General features: G+C 39.8%; 1 protein-coding gene across 1 annotated transcript in view; it reads right to left on the reverse strand.

Annotated features, from left to right (window-relative positions):
- Nucleotides 1–20,583, reverse strand: part of ITGB5 (integrin subunit beta 5) — an 82,061-nt gene that overhangs the window by 3,239 nt on the left and 58,239 nt on the right. Inside the window, exons 11-13 of the mRNA XM_081951520.1 lie at nucleotides 10,661–10,883; nucleotides 8,337–8,440; nucleotides 2,730–2,846 (exon numbers count right to left, since the gene is read on the reverse strand). Of these exons, the coding sequence (XP_081807646.1) occupies nucleotides 2,730–2,846; nucleotides 8,337–8,440; nucleotides 10,661–10,883 (444 nt within the window). The remainder of the gene's footprint in view (nucleotides 1–2,729; nucleotides 2,847–8,336; nucleotides 8,441–10,660; nucleotides 10,884–20,583) is intronic.

Consider the following 20,583-nt stretch of genomic DNA (forward strand, 5'->3'; position numbering starts at 1 on the left):
AACAGCGCATGACTGATGGATGTAGCCACATTCTTTTGTGTCAGAGACATCTCTTTGCAGGGAAGGTTATATGCGTAAGATCAATTTCTGGGAATTATCAGCTAGATTTAAATGTACACATTTTCATTTAGCTAGCATTGGATTAAATGTAAGTGTTATTTATCTACAGGATTGCTCTATGTAACTAAATTGGACTCTGCAGAAAGTTCTAGCAATGCAAAAGGGACTCCTTAGATGGGTATTAAAGGAAAAACTTTTTCAGTGCCAGGAATCTTGGGTGCCAGGTGCACTTTATATAGTATTTATTTATCTGTTTTTTAATAACATTTGCATTAATTGTTTCGTATATTTCTCAAGCTGTTTTTGTTTTTTTTTGCTAAGCATTTGTGAGATAATTTTTCACAGCAGATGGCAGCATTTAGCCAACTTTCACCTTGAAAAAGCTAAACAGGATCAGATTGGGCTAATTCTTGGATGGAAACCACCGGAAACACTCACCACTGTAGACTAGATGTGAAGTAAAGGCCACAAGGTGTCACTTTTATATTATTGCAAGGAACACAAGACAGACTCATCTATATAGCCATCTTGAATCAAGTTTGACCCAAGGGAACATTTACTGCTTGTATTTTGCTGTTCAAAATATGGAAAATGAGAAAATAGTTTCTCATAGTTTCTTACTCTAGGCTGGAAATCCAACTTACATCTGATTACACCTGATTTAACCAAAATGAATATTCAATTACAAATGGGGTTTCTCCAATGTTTTCCATTTAAACTGCTATTTTATACATTCTAGATTCTTTTCCATCTGGTGGTAATTATATTTAGCCTAGCTAGTATATGGAATGGGTGGGGATTTCTATCCAGTTGGTTAGATCTTGTCCCAAATGTTTTTTCTGGCAATAGTGCTTCCAAACTGGAGTGAGCTTATTTCAACAATCCATCTCAACAAATATAGTCTTTTCCCGTTACTGACATGTTGAAAATTCACAAGAGACCAATTTTATATAACCTGGAAGGTGTGAAAAAATATCCTCCTAAAAAATCATTTTCAAATACAAAATTAATTTGACCATGGTAGCTCAGCGGTTAAGATGCTGGGTTTGCTGGCTGGAAAGCTGGCAGCCTAGGTTTGAGACTCCAACCTGATGGAGTGAGCTCCAATCCTCACCCCAGCTTCTGCCAACCTAGCAGTTCAAAAGCATGCAAGGGTGAGTAGATAAATAGGTGCCTTGGTGGCGCAGTGGTTAGAGTGTAGTACTGCAGCTACTTCTGCTGACTGCCGGCTGCCTGCAATTTGGCAGTTCAAATCCCACCAGGTTCAAGGTTAACTCAGCCTTCCATCCTTCCGAGGTGGGTAAAATGAGGACCCAGATTGTTGGGGGCAATATGCTGACTCTGCAAACTGCTTAGAGAGGGTTATAAAGCACTGTAAAGCGATATATAAGTCAAAATGCTATTACTATTGCTACCACTTTGGTGGGAAGGTAACAGTGCTCTGTGAAGTCATGCTGGCCACATGACCATGGAAATGTCTTTGGACAGCCCTGGCTTAATGGCCTTAAAATGGAGATGAGCACCGCCCCCTCAAGTCGGCAATGGCTAGTGGAGTAAAATCTGCAGGGATTCCTTTATACTTTACTCTTTACAAGGGTAAAGAGCTAAACTAATTCAGATTTTAATGTTTCAATCTATAAAATGGGAAAATATATTCATGGGAGGGAAAGCCTTAAAAGAAAAAAAAAACCACATACGTAATTCCAATAAAGGAAGAAGAGGACAACAAATATATGGAACTCTGATTGGAAAAAAACCTGATATTTTATCAATAGTTTGGATAAACGTGCCTTTCTGTCTAGAACTAATGGCTGGAATCCAAAGAAACAATATACTAAGATACTCTTATTCAACTATAAATTAAAATGTAGATATAACTTGTAGTGTCATGTTAAGAATTTATTTTAGGTAGGTCAAAATAGATAATGGTTGATTCTGCTCTGTGCCACCATACTATTGACTGAGATTACTTAGAACCTGTACTTTTCTTTATGATTTATCTACATATAAAAAGCATAAATCTTTATGGACCTTTTTTGTAGCATAGACAATACTAAGAAATGAGTTTGCTAACAAATACGTATGCAAAAAGCTCAAACTAATTGTGTGCAACAGTTAGACAATAAAGTTTGAGCCATAATGTTTGCCCTAGAAGCACTTGACTAATTAAATCAGCAGATTTCCATTGCTAATTTATATTTGATGATGAAGTTCTATGCCTTCATTTTAAGTCTAAATCAGTTTATTACTTCCGGATTGAAATCTTCCTGAAAGTAACACAAGCATGCTAAGAAGTAAGATATGCCTTTGAAATTATCTTGTCATCCTAGGTACACATGACCTGGTGATGGACACCAGCTTTTCAAATGCTTGAATTAATAACCCCACTTTTTCAATAAAGTTTCTGAATTTTATCTTATGGATCTGTGGATCTGGGTTTTTCAAATGCCCCTTGTGTTACCAATAGCCATCTTTCTCGTCAATATTTATATATCACCCACTCTCTGTAAAAAAAGAAGAGTAGAATTGATCCACATATATTTTTCTACTTATAAAAACGTTGTCCAAATCTGTATCCTGATACTTTCGTTTGTTTTTAAATTCTCAATACCTTGATGGTCTGAAGAGTTTACATCAATAAGAAAAAAAACAAGCAGATAAATAAATACCTGGTTCCTTCAGAACACTGATATTTGTCTTTCCATTGGTGAGTTCTGAGTATGTGAATTTCATCACACAATCCTTCACGGGATAAGCGCATAAGATTGAATTAGGATCATCGGTTTCTGAAATAAGATTTTTAAAAAAACCTCAAGTGGAATATCAATGCAATACATTCAAATGCAAAACTCATGTTCCATGTTTGCGTCGTTGGCATGCATTCAGCGCATCGCGATGTGTCTAAAATACCTGTTATTTTGGCCTCTGCAATTGAAGGATACACTGGGATTCTCATGAGACTGGATTCCTTCAATATGAGAGGCTTCTTATTATACATATGGAGCACATTATGGAAGAGTTTGCATGTCAAAAATTATACTATTAACATAGAGAGTGTGCTGGATGAGATGTCCAGCCCAATTGCTTTACTTCATAACTAATAGTTTATAAAACTATGGGTAGACATCACTCAGGGAACACAGAGGAAATGTTGACGTGGTTGTACTCTACTAAAACCATAATTATTATGAGGTCCTGAAAGAAGGCCAAGGAAACCTGGCCTTTTGGAGTAATTTCTTTGGAGGAGGAAGTTCCATTTCCTTCTACAAATCTGCATAAAGGAAGTAATTGTCTAGAAATGGGTTTAATTTTACAGCCTATTTTTGGGCGTAGGGGGTTGGAAGTGAGGAGAATTACAATATGGGATGACGTGCATTACAGAAATATATGATGTGAAAATGGAGGGATCAACAGACAGCATTAAACGAATCTGTTAATTAAAGCTTTTCAGAGATATGAGGTAGGTTGAGACAGGCAAGTGATATGTTTTCAGGTAGGTCTTTTTTTTTTGGTACTTGTACAGACTTCAATCCTTTTAAAACTATTTAGCCCTTTGGGAAATAAAGACACCTGGCAGCCGTTTCTAGTTCTGACAAGAAAACATTAAGCACTGCTATTACTAAGTATATTATTATCTTAAAAATAAATTACACACTAGGCAGGTTCTAAGAAAGAAAACTAACATTATTTTTTGTAAAAAATCTAAAAAGCCAACACAAAAAATTGCTCTGATCCCCACAGAGGTGGTATTCAGCAGGTTCTGACCAGTTCTGGAGAACCGGTAGCAGAAATTTTGAGTAGTTCGGAGAACTGGTAAATACCACCTCTGACTGGCCCCATCTCTTCTCTGCCTCCCAAGCCCCAGCTGATCTGGAGGGAATGGGGATTTTGCAGTAATCGTCCACTGGAGTGGGGAGGGAATGGAGATTTTACAGTATTCTTCCCCTGCCATGCCCACCAAGCCACACCCACAGAACCAGTAGTAAAACATGTTGAATCCCACAACTGAACCCCAACCAAACTATACAAAGGCAGGGGATCTTGCTTCAATTACAGTTGCAGTTTATTTGCTGGCCCTCTAAACCAGGGGTGTCAAACTCACGTTGTCACATTGTTGTCATGTGACGTATTGCAAATCCCCCCCTTTGCTAAAATGGGGGTGGGCGTGGCCAGTGCATGACACATCCAGCCTGCAGCGCGCGAGTTTGACACCCCGATCTAAACAAAAAAACAGAATTGAGGTTATTAAAAGTACCTATAATGCGATTGTGAATAAATCCAGTAACGGTGCTCAAAGCATGGAGTAGACTCGAGAAGGCATCAGTTCTACAGGTAAAGTAGGGCTTAGCCTACATGGCTTGAATTGGATGACAAATAGTTGATAATGCCATTATTTTACCACACTTCCACAGAGTACCACTTGCCTGCAAATCTGGGCAATCTTTATATAAATAGAGGTCATTTAAATATTCTTCAGTATGTTGTGTCTGTTCCTATCGTGACACCATGTTGAGGACTCAAATTTTTTTCCTGCTCATCTATACACTGGGTGAGCCATTGGTACTTGACAAATAGGAGCTGGCAAGCAGACTGAGCACCTAGAGATTCAAACATCTCAATGAAATTATAAATTGATTGCTCCCATGGCACTTGGCACCGAACTCACTGTTTTTGAAGCTCAATGGATCTTTGGCAAGTTCTCATCGCTTTCCTAAAGGAATCCTGCAGGATTCCAAGAGTTCTTGCAAAAAAACATGGAACTTTATGAACAATAGTGGATCCCCATTCAGCCTTAGTTCGTACAAACTCAAACGGCAATGGAAATGCCCTTGGGAATATATAGAGGGAAAAGTTGTATTTTAGGAAGGCAGAGAACAAAACAAACTGTATTTATGGAAGAGAACATTTTTTTAGCTCAGGATTTAACTGTGGGGTCCTTGATATCCTCTGAGCTTGATTGCTTACTTGCAGATGTTTCATTACCGAACTAGGTAACATCATCAATTGGGTAATGAAACATCTGCAAGAAAACAACCAAGAGCATCAAGGACCACTCACTGTCAGGAGATGAAATATGTACCATGTGGTTCTCAATATAGTACCTAATAAATTAAGCCCTTTGAAACCACTGCAACTCTCCCCTACAAAAGCAGGTTCATTATTATGTGAACATTTTGCCAACAGATATAAGAAGCTACTCTATTCTTTATTAAATGTATTATTGTTTGTTATATAAAATAATACATTTTTCTACACAGGCAGATATAAATTTAACCAGCAGTGGCTCTTTAGTCTTACTACCAAGGATCTTTTAAGATCAGTATGTGGACAATGTACCCATAGTATTCAACTATCTACTTATAACCACTGATTTATCTGCAGAAGGAGATTGGTAAACAAGTCCCACTTCATTCTCTGTATGTTTTTTTAAATGCATCAAATTTATAGAGTGGGTTACACAATAAAAGAATGTGGCATGGGTGGTTCAAATTCTATAAATTGTTGCAGGTAATTTAAGATCATTTTCCTCCTTTATAATATCCAGAAACAAGATTAGCTGTACAAAACATGAAAAATTAGATGGCAAATATTTGATAAATTCAGCAAAGTTTTTATCACAGGGCAAAGGCACTTTCCTAGCCTAGATTCTGTTTATTCATATACTCTCTGGGCACTATTGCATTCCCTTTGGTTTATGCAGCACTCTTGTTGCCTATAAAATCAAAAGTTTTGGGTTCATTATTCTAGAAATATGCATTTAAAAAACAATTGACATAGCATGTAGACTTAATATACCACTTCCTAGTGCTTTACAGCCTTCTCTAAGTGGTTTACAGATTGCCTCTGGGTCATTTTACTGACTTCGGAGGAATGGAAGACTGAGTCAAACTTTGAGCTGGTCAGGGTCGAACTGTTGGCAGTGAGCAGAGTCAGCCTACAATACTAAATTTTAACCACTATACCACCGCAGTTCAAATGAAACAATAATGAACTGGGCAGTTTGGGCCAAATATCCCAAGCACTGTGTATCTTTCTTTGTAATGTTAACTGTGCTTCTCTTGTGGAATGCTATTACAAGTAGCATTCCAAATTAAACTGCGTTTCATTGATTGTAATTATCCTATTTTTTCTTCTCTTATTTCCTCATATAGCTCATCCAACTACAACTGTCCCCCAAAAGCTGGTGCTTCCATCTCCAAGGACCAAACCAGATGTGGAAAAAATGTTATATTTATTATTCTGCCAGTGGGGCAGATAAGGAAATAATTCTGTAGATTTGGCCTTTGAACGATTTGCAATTTTCTCCTTGTACTGGAAGGCCTTTCTGTGCAAGCCAGCACAATATTTAGCTAAGTTATCTTTGCAGAGCTTAAACATGTGAATTTAGAAAACAGCCTTAATCTAAAGGCTATCATTTAGGGTTATCTACACTCAGCTATTGGAAATTAAGTTTAAAACTTGTTCACTTTTATATTTACAGAAAAAGGAAGATTTCAGCTAGATGTTCCAGGTAAAGTCATTATTAAAATATGCTGCCGCAAAATCTCTACTGCACTTCTAGATGAAGAACGATATTTTCTTCAAAAATCTGAAAGCAGAATTGATATTAAAACCCTGTGCAAATAGCCAAAGGAATGTCAAACTCACCCTTGGCCTCAAGAGCGATAGAAACATGTCTATCGTAGATTAAAGAAAGAAAAGAGTAGTGCAAAACATTTACATAGCAAATACTGTTGCTTGTGTCATTGGAAGAGTGAAGAGTGAGTCGAAGAAACAGAAGTCATGCATGTATGAAGAGCAACACCAAAATTGTCTGAACAAACAATAGGCAAGAAAAAAAAGATGAGGCCATTCTTTTTAAAGACAACTGAGCTGACATTTGAACATTCCCAAACATTAAAATATTTAAACTCAATATTGGAATGGACTAAAAATGTCATCTAGCCTCATCTCTGTTTGGATATTATCTGTGGATATCCACAAATATCATCTAAACCTGTGATGGCAAACCTATGGCACACGTGCCAGAGGTGGCATGCAGAGCCCTCTATGTGGCCAAACATGCCATCGCCAGCTGCTCTTCTGGTTTCTGGCGCACACATGTGCGCAAGCCAGATGGGCTTTGTTCAGGTACCGGAGTGCTGGAAAATGGCCTGAAAACAGCCTGAAAAACAGCCAAAAATACCTAAAAAACAGCCAGCCAGCTGGTCTTTGGGTTTCTGGCACTCTGCTGCGAACACACATGTACATTGCATACGCATGTCTGCGTGTTCCAGTTTGGGCACTTGGTGCTGAAAAGGTCTGTCATCACCAAGTCCTAAACAATCCAGAAAGGTGCTGGATTGAGGCAATGGAATATAAATGAACACTAAGGGTCATTCAATACAGAACTCTCTGCTTTGACAATCTATAGCCATGATGGCGAACTATGGCACACATGCCAGAGTTGGCACACAGAGCCCTCTCTGTGGGCATGCGTGCCATCGCCAGCTGCTCTTCTGTTTTTCGGTGTGCACATGCGCACTAGCCAGCTGGCCTTTGAGCTTCTGGGGCTCCTGGGCGCGCACATGCACAGGCACACATGCACATTCCAGTTTGGGCACTCAATGCCAAAAAGGTTCGCCATCACTGGTCTACAGCAAACAAAAATCTCTCAACATTCTGAGGTCCAATATTCAATTAGGTGGAAACATAAGAGACACCAGCCTTTACTTGGCTCTCCCACCTGTCCTACGTGATCTGGCAAGAGGGTACCATCAGCCAAGGAGTGTTAATTGGTCAAGCCCCATAAGAGTCCCTTCTGCCATGGTATCCACCTTCTGGAACATAATCCCTCCAGAGATTAGGTTGGCCCCAACCTTGCTGGCCTTCTGCCAGCAGAAGACCTGGTTCTGTGCTAGATCTTATGCTACAGGTGTGCAATACAGGGGCACGTTTCTTGGCTTAAGGGCTTTTTAATGATTTGTGTGCCTTATTCCTTGTTTGTTTTGTATCAAATAGGTGGCTATATAAATAGATTTAATAAACAATGAATGCAGTGTTTATTTCTGTTATTGTCACGCAAAGGACTCTAAATACTTCAGAAAGCTTCCTCCAGTTACTGAACAGCACAAAAGGCTCAAAAAATCCCATTTAAATGAGCCAAGAACTTACAGCATCAAAAACAAACTATGGCAGTTTTGCTCAAGTGTTCTCCCTGTTGTCAGAAATGCACCTATGATTCACACATTTTATATGTGCAATGTTTCCATTGTTTTCACTTTGGTGGTACTTACTGAGAAAATCTACTCGCGTTATTATTTCATCCCGGCAGTGTTTTTGACAGGTTTGGTTATCAGCCAACCTTCCTGCGTTGAACAGGATACACTCAATGCAGTCTCTGGGAAGGAAGAATCGTTGATAATCGTGATCTTCAAATCACATTTAAAACATGATAACGAGGCTTCTTTGGAAAATAAAATCTCTTTTGGTATAGACTACATATTACAGCATCCGCAGATTAATTTACCCCTGTGGCTGTTACAACATGCAAAGAGAAGAATGGGCTTCAAATATTCCAACTCAAAATAGGTTTTGATTACAATTATACCAATATTACAAATTCAAGTGAATGTTCCCTTGAGTTCAATATCTAACAACAGGGGTCTCCAACTTGGCAGTTTTAAGACTTGTGGACTTCAACTCCCAAAATTCCTCAGCCATCCATCCTGGCTGGGGAATTCTGAGGGTTGAAGTCTACCTTGAAGTTGTCAAGTTTAGAGAGCCCTAATTCAACACGTGATGGAGAATAAAGGAGAAATGAGTCTTGATATTCTAACTGTCCCACCAGGACTCTGAATGAGTCCCTTCTTTAAAGCAACAATGGCTCTGACACAGAGGTGGCATTCAGCTGATTCTCTCCGGTTCAGGCAAACCGGTAGCGGCAGCTGCAGGAGGCTCCACCCCCCCCCCCCGATGTAATGCGTGAGAACTGAGCGGGTGCAGGAGGCGGTGCGCATGCTCAGACATGGCGCATGCACTCACATTTGGGAACCGGTAGGGAAAGTAAGTGAATTCCACTGCTGCCCTGACATAATACAAACTATTGCTCTAGAACAGGGGTGGAGAATTATGGTCCTTTTATGACTTGTGGACTTCAACTCCCAGAATTCCTGAGCCAGGAAATCAGGAATTTGGGGATTTGAAATCCATAAGTCATAAAGGGACTTAATCGTTCCCTACTGCTGTTCTAGAATCGGTTCAAATTTAGACTCAGCTTTGTGACAGGACTAGGCTTCCACAGAAAACCCACCAGATTGTAACATTTGTGTTCTTTTGAACATCTTCCATCGGATAAAACGGGCCAGCTGCTGATGTGTGGGTCAAGAACATTCTTAACATATAATATAATGTGTACCACAATATTATCTCAAACAAAGCTGTTTTGATGTTTTTAATCCTGCTTAATCTACATAAATTATGTATGGTTCGACTGTTAAATCTTTCCAGGAAGTGATTTCAGCTTGGTTAGCCTCCCTATAAGAATATTAATAAAAAGGATAAAGGCACTTCAAAGAGAAATCATTCAAGAGAGGACTCGCTTTAAGGAACAATTCCTTGGAATAGTCCCAAACTGGTGTTTTGTTTTGTTTTTAACAATTTGAGGCTGAATAAAATTGGAACTAAGGATAGACATGCAGGGTAGGGGTTGCATTAAGCAAAATAGAACATAGTATACTAGTGACTTAGCATATCTTCATTCATTACTTGGTTTTCTCAGCTGTGCAGGACTAAAACAAACTGGGATTTCTGACAAGGTTCAATGTATGAACACTAACCATGCTGTTTCCAACTTGGATAAAGGTTACAGATCTGAAGCAAGGTTAGTCAATCAGATTCCATTATGTGGCTCTTGAACTATTGGAGCAGAATGAGAGAAGATAAGCAAATCACTAACACATGAGCCCCGGGGTAAGTTCTATTCCATGTTCTATTGTTAAGAGGTTTTTTTAATTGAAAAGCCAAGCCCCAACATTCACCCTATGAAGCACTTTAGAAATGATCTCCTTTACAGTAACCTCTGTCGTGCTTTGATAATCACCACATTTTTTTTGGACTTGCAGAAGTGCAGGTAGTCCTCAACTTACGACCATAAATGAGCCCAGCATTTCCGTTGCTAAGTAAAATATTTGTTAAGTGAGTTTGGGCCCATTTTACAACCTATCCTGCCACAGTTGTTAAGTGAATCACTGCAGTGGTTAAGTTAGTGACACGGTTGTTAAGTGAATCTGGCTTCCCCATTGACTTTGCTTGTCAGAAGGTTGCAAAAGGTGATCACATGACCCCAGGACTCTGCAACCGTCATAAATATGAGCCAGGTGCCAAGCGTCTGAATTTTAATCACATGACCATGGGGATGCTGCAATGGTCGTAAGTGTAAAAATGGTCATAAGTCACTTTTTTTCTTTGTAACTTTCACTAACAGTCACTAAATGAATAGTTGTAAATTGAGGATTACCGGTGTTCAGATTGGAAAGGCAGTAATGCAGCCAAGAAACCCCCCCCCCCATGTTATGACGTTGCTCTTTGAGTGATTTTGCATCTAGATATTGGCACGTACCTTTTAGTACTGCAGACACCTGGGCAGGTGGGACATTTCTCACAAGTCTCCCCAAAAGCTCCAGGTTCAGTGCATTGGCATTTTCCACAGATGCAGTTGCCTCGGCCACTGCACATTTGGCCATCGTTAGAAAGACACCGGCCTGTGTCCGTTGAGCAGTTGCAGTTGTCCCCAATATAGCCGTTGTGGCACTTACATTCCCCACAGTGGCATTCTCCGTGACCTAAATGCGAGTTACACAAAGGAAAAACAATCATTTGCGTTGCCAATGCAATGGGCCACAGTTCCAGATGCTCTCTTCAAAATCTGATTCAGAAACAGAAAGAGACATATTCAATCATTAACATAACCCCTCATCCAATGATCTTGTATTGGTATTCGTTAAAGTTCATTTAATTGTTATGGAATTATTCGGTGCACACTTTACTACTTCATCTATACCAGGGGTGTCAAACTCAAGGCTTGGGGGCTAGATCCAGCCCGCAGGGTGCTTAAATCTGACCTGTGGGGCCAGCCCTGGAAGTAGCAAAGGACCGGCCCATGGTGCCTTTGCCAGTGAAAATGGAGCTTGTGAGGGTTGTGTGAGTCCCTCACCAGCTCCATTTTCACTGGCAGAGGGTTGCAGGAGGCTGTAGCAGCTGAAAACGGAGCTCGGGAGCCCATTTTCGCTGACAGAGCCCTCGGGCCACCACAGGTGCTCGTGACACAAGTGATGTTGAGCTGGCCATGCCTCTCGAGGTCAAACATAACCATAATGCGGCCCTCAATGAAATCAAATTTGACACACCTGATCTATAACTTCTTCTAAGATCATTATCTTATGAGGTAAAAAAGACATAATATACTTTATACATTCATGTTGTTGTAGTAGTAGCATTGAGAGCCAGTTTGGTTTAGTATTTAAGAGCACCTGACTAAAAACCAGGAGATTGTCGCGTCTTAGGCCCAAAGTCAACTGGTTGACTTTGGACCCATCTCTTTCTCTTTCTCTCTCTCAGTCCTAGAACAGAGGTAAAGGAAAAGTACTTGTGAAAACATTGCCAAGAAAACTGCATAGAGTTATCCAGTGGGTTACTAGGAGACAAGACTGACTCAAAGATATACACAAAAAGAAAAAAAAGAAAAATAGTGGTGGCAGCAGAAGACATTAACTGGATTAGAAACAGAGATGACTAAGCACAAAACTGAGCATGAAAACAAACTGAAGGCAACTAAGCAGGGAGAAAAATATATATGGTTGGTATCTACATTTCATGACAGACAGACAGACTTGTTTCTCCACTATTGCTTCAGGTTGCAAGTGGTCAATTATTTTATTCAACCTTTTCCTCAGAAACAAGAGAATAACATGTCCCCCGAAAGATCCATTGGAGATCATTTTTAAAATATGTGTATTATCCGGCAGTGCTTTAAAAAGTTGACGGTAGTTTTTAGGTTTCCAAACTAAGAAATTACTTGAATAATCAGAGTGTGGTTCTGTAGAAAGAAAGCCTACAGAGGTCTTCTCTTTCAAATAATACAATTCTATCTAAATCTACTCAGAACTCCCACTGAATTCAGTGTGGATGTATTCCAAAATTATGGGCCTAGAACAGTGGTGTAAAAGAACTTACCCAACATAAACTTTGGAAGAAGATAATGGGCCAAGTCACCATGTTGTCAGCCCTGAGGAAAACGCTTTTCCAGTTATTTTATCTACCAAATCAGAGGTGGTATTCAGCAGGTTCTGACCAGTTCTGGAGAATGGGTAGTGGAAATTTTGAGTAGTTTGGAGAACCGGTAAATACCACCTTTGACTGGCCCTGCCCCCATCTATTCTCTGCCTCCTGAGTCCCAGCTGATCAGGAGGAAATGGGATTTTGCCTGCCACGCCCACCAAGCCATGCGATGCCCACCAAGGCACGCCCACAGAACCAGTAGTAAATTTTTTTGAATCCCACCACTATACCAAATGTATATACAAAGGTTTATGTTGGATAAGTTCTTTTCACCACTTTTCTTTCAGGATTGGTGTGTAGACAGAGATGTTCCATTTAAGCTGGGAGAACATAAATTGCTCAAGGCCGCCCAGTGAATGTTTAGGCCGAGCTGTTTTTAACCAAAGCCTTACTGGTTCAAATCCAAATCAAATTTCACATGGGTCATTGGAGAAATCTCTTTGGCATCCTAGGCTGGGGTTGATATTAGGGCTGCCCTTTCCCACATCCCAAGGAAAAGCATGTTTTGGTGAAAAAGGGAGACACTTTTTCAAATGGTTAGCATCTTACATGTAAAGCTCATATGCAAAGCTTAAGCTCTACTTTTGCAAGAACAAGGAATTATAAAGGAGTTAAGTGCAATATCAAAACAGAACATAAGTTTCTTAGTTGTTCTGGTCGTAATAGAAAAAAACCAACATAACCAGATGTTTTCTTTTCAATTCTGGATTATTTTCTGATGCTGCCGGAGTCTGCTTATAGTCAAATCAGAGCAGTACCAAAGTCTCGTTTGTTGCCTTCTGTCTTGTACTAACAAATACTTCGTGCTAAATATTTTCATCTCTAGTATCTTTTTGTTGGTTAGAAAGAAATTTTACTTTCTGCCAAAAAGAACACAAAGTAAATAGCTACTGCAAAATTTGCAGGATTGCCACTATATTTTGCAACAATTTATCCCCAGAGGAATCCCTTCCTAGAGCTTTGTAATACAAGCCATGTGCTGAAGGCTGTAGCTTGATATCTAGGGCACTTGGAAGTAACAGAGTCTTTAAAATGATGCAACCGAATAGTTCTTGTCAAACTACTTGATGTGACGGAACATGTTTTCAGAATAAAGGTCATCAGTTCCCTTTCCTTATATTTGCAGAAAAAGCTGCAGTCAACTCTAAATGGTAAGTCAGTAAGGTTCCATCTAAAAGGAACCGTAGAAAATGTAAAGGATTTAATTGAATTAATTTCTTCCTAACCTTTCCTTAAGACATAAAATTTGTTATACCATACTTTATTCTCAAAACAATTTTTATCAGGAGTTTTAGGCCAAAATGACTCACCCGTGAGGTTTTATTGGCTAAACCCAAGTCTTGCATTCTGTTTCTTCCATATAAACCTACTTTAGCTATTACCTGCCTTCCTAAGGTTACACACCAAGCTTGGCCTTTTTGGTGTGGTGGAGTATTGCCAGTTTTGACTCCTGGACAAATTCCTGCAGTTTTCTTGGCAATATTTCTGAAGTAATTTGCCTTCTTCGTAGGGCGGAGAGAGAGTGACTGGCGCAAAGTCACCCAGCAGACTTCATGTCTAAAGCAGGACTAGAACTCACCGTTTCCCACTTTCTAGCCTCGTGCCTTCACCACTAAGCCAAAGAGGCTCCCTGGCTTTCTTTAATGCAGTCTAATTTCAAAATTTATCGTGGGGGTGATTTCCTATTCATTAAATGTATTTATTTGTATCACTACCATCTCACTCAAGCAACTGGCGGTTTACAAGGATTTCAGCCCAGTAAAAACAGGTGGGTACAGCAAGAACACACACACACACACACACACACACACACACACACACACATGCGCATATACATACACACAGACACGCAAACATTAAGCTAGATTATAAAATACCTCATATCCAAAGCAGAAAACAAGGAAAGATATCAGTGTACGCATAATGTCTCTAACCATTATCTCACTATAGATATAGCACTACTACAGGTTCTAGGAATTATTTCCAAAGTGTTCACTTGAGATTGTTTTTATCATTCTAGCCACACACGTAAGTACTTTATTCTGAAGCTTAATATTTCAAACCATGTACTCATGCACATATACATAAACACACAAACACACACAAATATACACACAGAGAGATATATTTTAGATAGATAGATACACACACACATATCACTGTGTGTGATATACATACATACATACATACATACATACATACAAACATATATATATATATATATATATATATATATATATATATATATATATATATCACACATACATAACCATATCCATATCCATATCCAACTCAAAATTAAAGTATTTTAGCATTATTCAGTTGGAACAGGATATAAAGCACAATGTAGACTCCCCTCTCCAAATATTAAATGAAAGCATGTTTTCAAAATGAGGATCAGTTAGCATGTAATTTAGTTCTGTAATATAGCAAGGTTTCAAAAACTTGGATTTGTCACAACAGCAGCTCTTTTCTACTCTTAATTAAAGCAACCCCAGCCCCATTTTTTCTTCTCATTACTCTGCAAATATGAAAAAAGGTGCATGGCTTTAAGAGCTAAATTAGATTTAATTAGCAAATCTGGATCATATGTAAGAATGACTTTTTTTTTGCCAGCTTCACATAGAAAGCTGGAAAAGATGAGGCTGTTTTAATGAACTCCAGAGAAGTGTCACCCTCACACCAAATTCAAAGCAGTTCTCCCCTATTACTAATGATAGCCCAAGCAGTTTCCAAAACTGCTATTTTGATTTTGGATCATATTTATTAAATAATGTTTGGTGGATATTTCATTCACTTTCCAACATCATTACAAAAATACTTCTTCTATTCCAACAAAACATTAGCTATTTCCAGCTGTTCAACTACAAAGAGAAAACCTCATCATTTGCTTAAAAGCATTTATTTTATTAATTTTTTTAAAAAAATCAGGCTGTTAAATGTTATACACCCATACAGTATTTTCAGAAGCCCTTTGATAGATGAGCTTTATGCTTTATTGATGGCTGACAAGTATCAAAGAAATCCCAACAATTTCAAATTGCTCTGATTTAGAAAGGGCTAAGCAGACAGAGAAATAGGCAATTATTTACACTACAGAATGCATAATAATGAAGTTGGAAGGGACCTTGGAGGTCTTCTAGTCCAAGCAGGAAACACTATGCTATTCTGGACAAATGGCTGCCCAATCTCTTCTTAAAAACCTCCAGTAATGGAGCACCTCTAAAACTTCTGGAAGGAAACCGGTTCTCAGCATCAGGAAATTTCTCTTATAAAGGAAAATATTTGTAGCTCAGGGTTGACATGAGGGGTCCTTGGTGCTCTCTGAGCTTTCTTTCTTTTTTCTTGCAGATGTTTCATTACCCAAACTAGGTAACGTCATCAGTGCTAGTAAAGGGCACAAATTGAGAGATATAAACTTTGAGGAATGTGCTTGGTTTAAAGAAACACAGGCCACAATAATTACACTGAAACAATGGCTCGACAGCCATTTGTCTGAAATGGTGTTAGGCAGGGCTGTCAAACTCCTCGCCTGGCCATGCCTACACCCGGTTTAGTGAAGAGGGAAAAGTCCCAAAACATCATGTGATGCCGCCGTGACGATGTGAGTTTGACACCATTGGTATAGGGTCTCCTTCTTGAGCAGGGGCTGGACTCAGTGGTGGGTTCCAGCAGCCGCTAATGCCGGTTCGCTTAGTGATGTGCCGCATGTGTGCACACACTTGATATGCACTGTGTGCGCATGTACAGTACAACAAAAATTGCTCTGCGCATGCACAGAGCAAAAAATAAGATGGCCCTGCCTACAGCGCCACCAGGAAAACCAGTTTGGAAGTGTGGCAGGCCTGGGTCACTGCCGGTTCCAGTGACCCAGGCAGTGTCACTCTTATTATTCAAGACCCATACAGACAGGCATACAGACATCCCAATTTATATTTGCAATGAACCATTTAGGAGGGAATTAAATTATTAGAAGGTGTTTGCTGATCCTGTCACACTACACACCACAGGCAAGAATGGTAACCAATTAGGCAAGCCCACAAGAAGTCTTGCTAAGCAAGACTTAGCAAGAATCTAAGGGACACCTGTTAACTAATTCTTTTTTAGAAAAGTTAGAAAGCCTTAATTAAGAATTGGTGACCATTGTGCATCAAGAATAAAACAATATTCATATTATTTTGTAATGTTTTCTTATTCTGGCACAATGTTATGGAGGAGGAGCTAATGGATGGATCATCTTTCTAACAAAGATGTTGCAAGCACAATTACAAAAAAATTACAATGTGGAAAAAAGTGAAGTAGCCAAGCACAAAAGCTTTGAGAAGATCGTGTGTGTGTGTGTGTGTGTGTGTGTGTGTGTGTGCGTGTGTGAGGGGGGAGAGTTTAGAAATCTTAGGGGGGGGAAATCTTGCATTTATCGAAATTACACCCTGCTTCTGCTAAAATAAATGAAACATCCAACTTCTCACCATCAAGGCCGGCAGTCTGCTACTGTGAACGCCTGCAAAGAGCAAATAGAAACTGGAAATATATTATCCTGTCTTGTTGTCCTTCAAGAGCCTGGCAGGATATTGTCTTGGCCTCCTGTGCCCCTTTTATGCACTCATGCTTATTAAAATGCACAAAGCACCACAAAAAGGCCCACTCCCTTCATCTCCTCCAACTCTGGCTACATCCCAACAACGTCAAATGTACAATTCAAATTAAGAGATGTGGCACACAGCTAAGATGGCAACCTTCATGCTGCGGTTTTCTGCAATTTGTTCACACGGACAAATACTGTTGGCATCTTCATTCAAATTTTGATTAAACTATCAGCTAAAACTTGGCCAACTAAATATTTTTCTTATATTTTGCACAGAGAAAACAACTACAAAAGCATCCCATTCTGTTTATATACATTAATTACAGATTTAATACCCTCACTTCACTCCATAGATTAGTTTGTCAATTGGCATAAAAGATGCTAATTAGCCATCCAACTATGTAACATAGGTCAATGACAGTAAAACATCAACAATACGTAAGTGTTATAAAGTGAACCCTAATACATACGCACAGTCACTCTTTTATTTTTAAAAAATGTGATATGGATAGATAACAAATCATTTGCGACATGATATATTCTCAATATACTCTTAAAATATTAGGATTGTAATAAGGGAAGGATCCCTTCATTATTGGTACCTTTAAAAGTAAAATTAATATCTATGGCCAGGTAGGAAATCAAGAATGAGAACACAAGGCAACTTCTGAGGAAAAGTCAAAACTTTGGCTCAAAATACTACAGGTAGTCCTCGACCTACGGCCACATTTGAGGCCAGCATTTCTGTTGATAAATGAGACATCTGTTAAGAGAATGTTGTCCCATTTTATGACCCTTCTTGCAACAACTGTTAAGTGAATCACTGCAGTTATTAAGATAGTAACACTGTTGTTAAGTGAATCATGTTTCCCCATTGACTTAGCTTGTCAGAAGGGGATCACATGATCCTGGGACCTCCCATAAATGTGAGCCAATTGCCAAGCATCCAAATTTTGACCACATGATCCCAGGGATGCTGCAATGGTGGTGAAAAATTGCCTTTTTTCAGTGCCGTTGTAACTTCAAAGTGTCAGTAAATGAACTGTTTGTAAGTCAAGGACTACCTGTAGAATTTAATTCATAGAAAGATGGTCAGACTTTTTTTTAACCTTTAAAGTGCTTTTTTAACATTCAAGTGCTGTCGAAGGCCTAAATAATCTTCATGCAGATGGATCTTTGTCTAGCCTGACGTTTTAAATGCTTTGTGTAATCGGGTATGGGGGATTCAAACCCCAAAATAATGTTGTGTAAATGTAAGTTTTCTTAAACTTTGAAGGTAAGGAAAAAGCTTGGAAGGCCTTGAATGGTGGGGTTTCTATTCCTCAGATGAAACATGGATATAACCGTAACCCAGAGGTGGGCTTCAAAATTTTTAGCCAGGGGATCTCTGCCCGGTTGCTGGGTGGGTGTGGCCATTTTGGTGTGGCCTCTTTGGCCTCTTGCACCATGGTGGGGGGACCGTTTTTCCATTCCTGGGCTCCAGAGGCTTTCTTCAAGCCTCTGAGAGGGCAAAAACGGCCTCCCCAGGCTCCAGAAGCCTACCAAACTTCTGGTAGGTCTGTTTTTCACCCTCCTCAAGTCGCCGACCATGCCCTGCACTTACCTGCATCCAAGACGGGCCATGTGGGAACTCCTGGGAAGGGAGAGTGGGCAGGAGCAACCAGAAGTGGGATTTAGGGGTTCTCTGAACTGCACAGAATCTTAGCTAGAAGTTCTCCCGAACCCCTGTGAACCCCCAGCAGCCCACCCCTGCGGCCTAACCCTAACCCTGGCAAAGAATAAGCACGAAGGCTTTCTGGGATAGTGTTAATCAGTTTTTCCCTGCAGGGACAAATAATCAATGTTCTCAAATATTTGGTCAAATGTTAAAAAGTATTCTGCAATCTCTATTTCTCAGTTTCTATTTTAGTCTTAATTGCAATACTTCACAATAGAAGTGCTATTTAAGAATGACTTATTATATTCGTGTTTAAACATCAGGTTATCTGGAGGCAAGGATGACATTTCTCTTCTCATTTCACCATGTCAATTGAATTCAACAAGGCGTGCTTCTATCTCAATCCAGCATACAAACCATCTTTTTCATTCCACTTCATGTCATATTAAAGGGTCACTGATTTCAAATATTACTGTACTTGTGTTAACAACCCATTTAAGCTGTTACAAAGGAGCACAAAAATATCAATGTATTTGCCCTCTTCTTTCATTATCTCTGGAATGAATCCAAAGGTTCCAGAATAAGCATAATGGAGAATGATTAAAAAAAATACAATTCACTGGAAAAAGAAACTCACATTTTTCTCAGTTCTCTCCCTTGCATCTACACCTACACATTCTTCCACTTCATTATTTTCCATCTCCAGCATAAACAATACAATGGAAAAATACAGAAACAGAAACAAAGGGCCCCTTGGTTATATAGGTTTGACCCAGAAGAAATAGTGAAAAGTCGATTCACTTATTTCTTTGTTCAATAACAACTTGTTCACAGAGTTATCCATACTTTGCGCGCGTTGTGCACTGAGGCTGACTGCTCCTTGTCAGATCTGGAACACATGAGCGTGCCAATGCAGAATCAGGATTGCAGAAATCCCTCTATGATGAGAAGGCCAAAGAACTGGTGATTATTTATTTATTAAGAGCGCTTTTTTTTTCTTCGTAAAGAAACCAAGCCTGTTGGGTCCCCTAGAATAGGCTGCTCCAATCCCCTCAAAGGTTCAGAGCATGGTAGCCATTCCATAAACAGATATAAATGGCCGCTCCTGTGGTAATTTTAAATGCTAAAACCTATCCTCTAGTCTGCTTATGCAAAACAGGGTTGAAAGAAAAGTTGGAACAAGAAGATGGTCATCAGCCCTTGCAAACATCAGGGCCTTAAGAACGTCCTTTTCCGATCTCTCATTGGCACATTCTTGGATCTGTAATTGGATAAGCCAACAACAGCCACGTTGTTTGCACAAGAAGACAGAGTTTAGTACTCCTTGGAGTAACACTGACACTTATTGAATAATCAGCGTAGGGGTAGGCTTCTGGGGGTTCTCATGGGTTCAGGAGAACTTCTAGCTAAGATTCTGTGCAGTTTGGAGAACCCCCAAATCCCACTCCTGGCTGGCCCTGCCCACCCCACCTCTCCCCTCCCAGGAGTCTCCGCGTGGCCCATTTTAGATGCAGGTAAATGCAGGATGCACATGGAGGCTTGGGGAGGGCAAAAAATGGCCCTATCGGAATTTCAGGAAGGCCAGAAATGGGCCCATTTCCAGCCTCCAGAGGGCCTCCGGAGCTTGGGAAGGCATTTTCGCCCTCCTGGAGTCTCGAAGAAAGCCTCTGGAGCCCGGGGAGGGTAAACCCCCCCCACACACCATGGTGCAAGAGGCCGACTAGGCCACACTCACCATGGCCACGCCCACCCAACAATCAGGCAGAGAACCCCTTGCTAAAATTTTTGAAGCCCACCCCTGAATGAGAGGTACCAGTAGAGGGCACAGCTAAGAGACTCAGAATATTTGCTTTTGACACTTTGCTAAGTAATGTAGTCCCAGGGTAGAGTCATTTACTTCAAACATAGTATAACTGCACATGAACCTTGGTTACAAAGATTTGGTAACTGTAACTGTCACTTT

The sequence above is a fragment of the Natrix helvetica genome (assembly GCF_964273705.1).
Source record: "Natrix helvetica genome assembly, chromosome: 1".
Classification (NCBI taxonomy): domain Eukaryota; kingdom Metazoa; phylum Chordata; class Lepidosauria; order Squamata; family Natricidae; genus Natrix; species Natrix helvetica.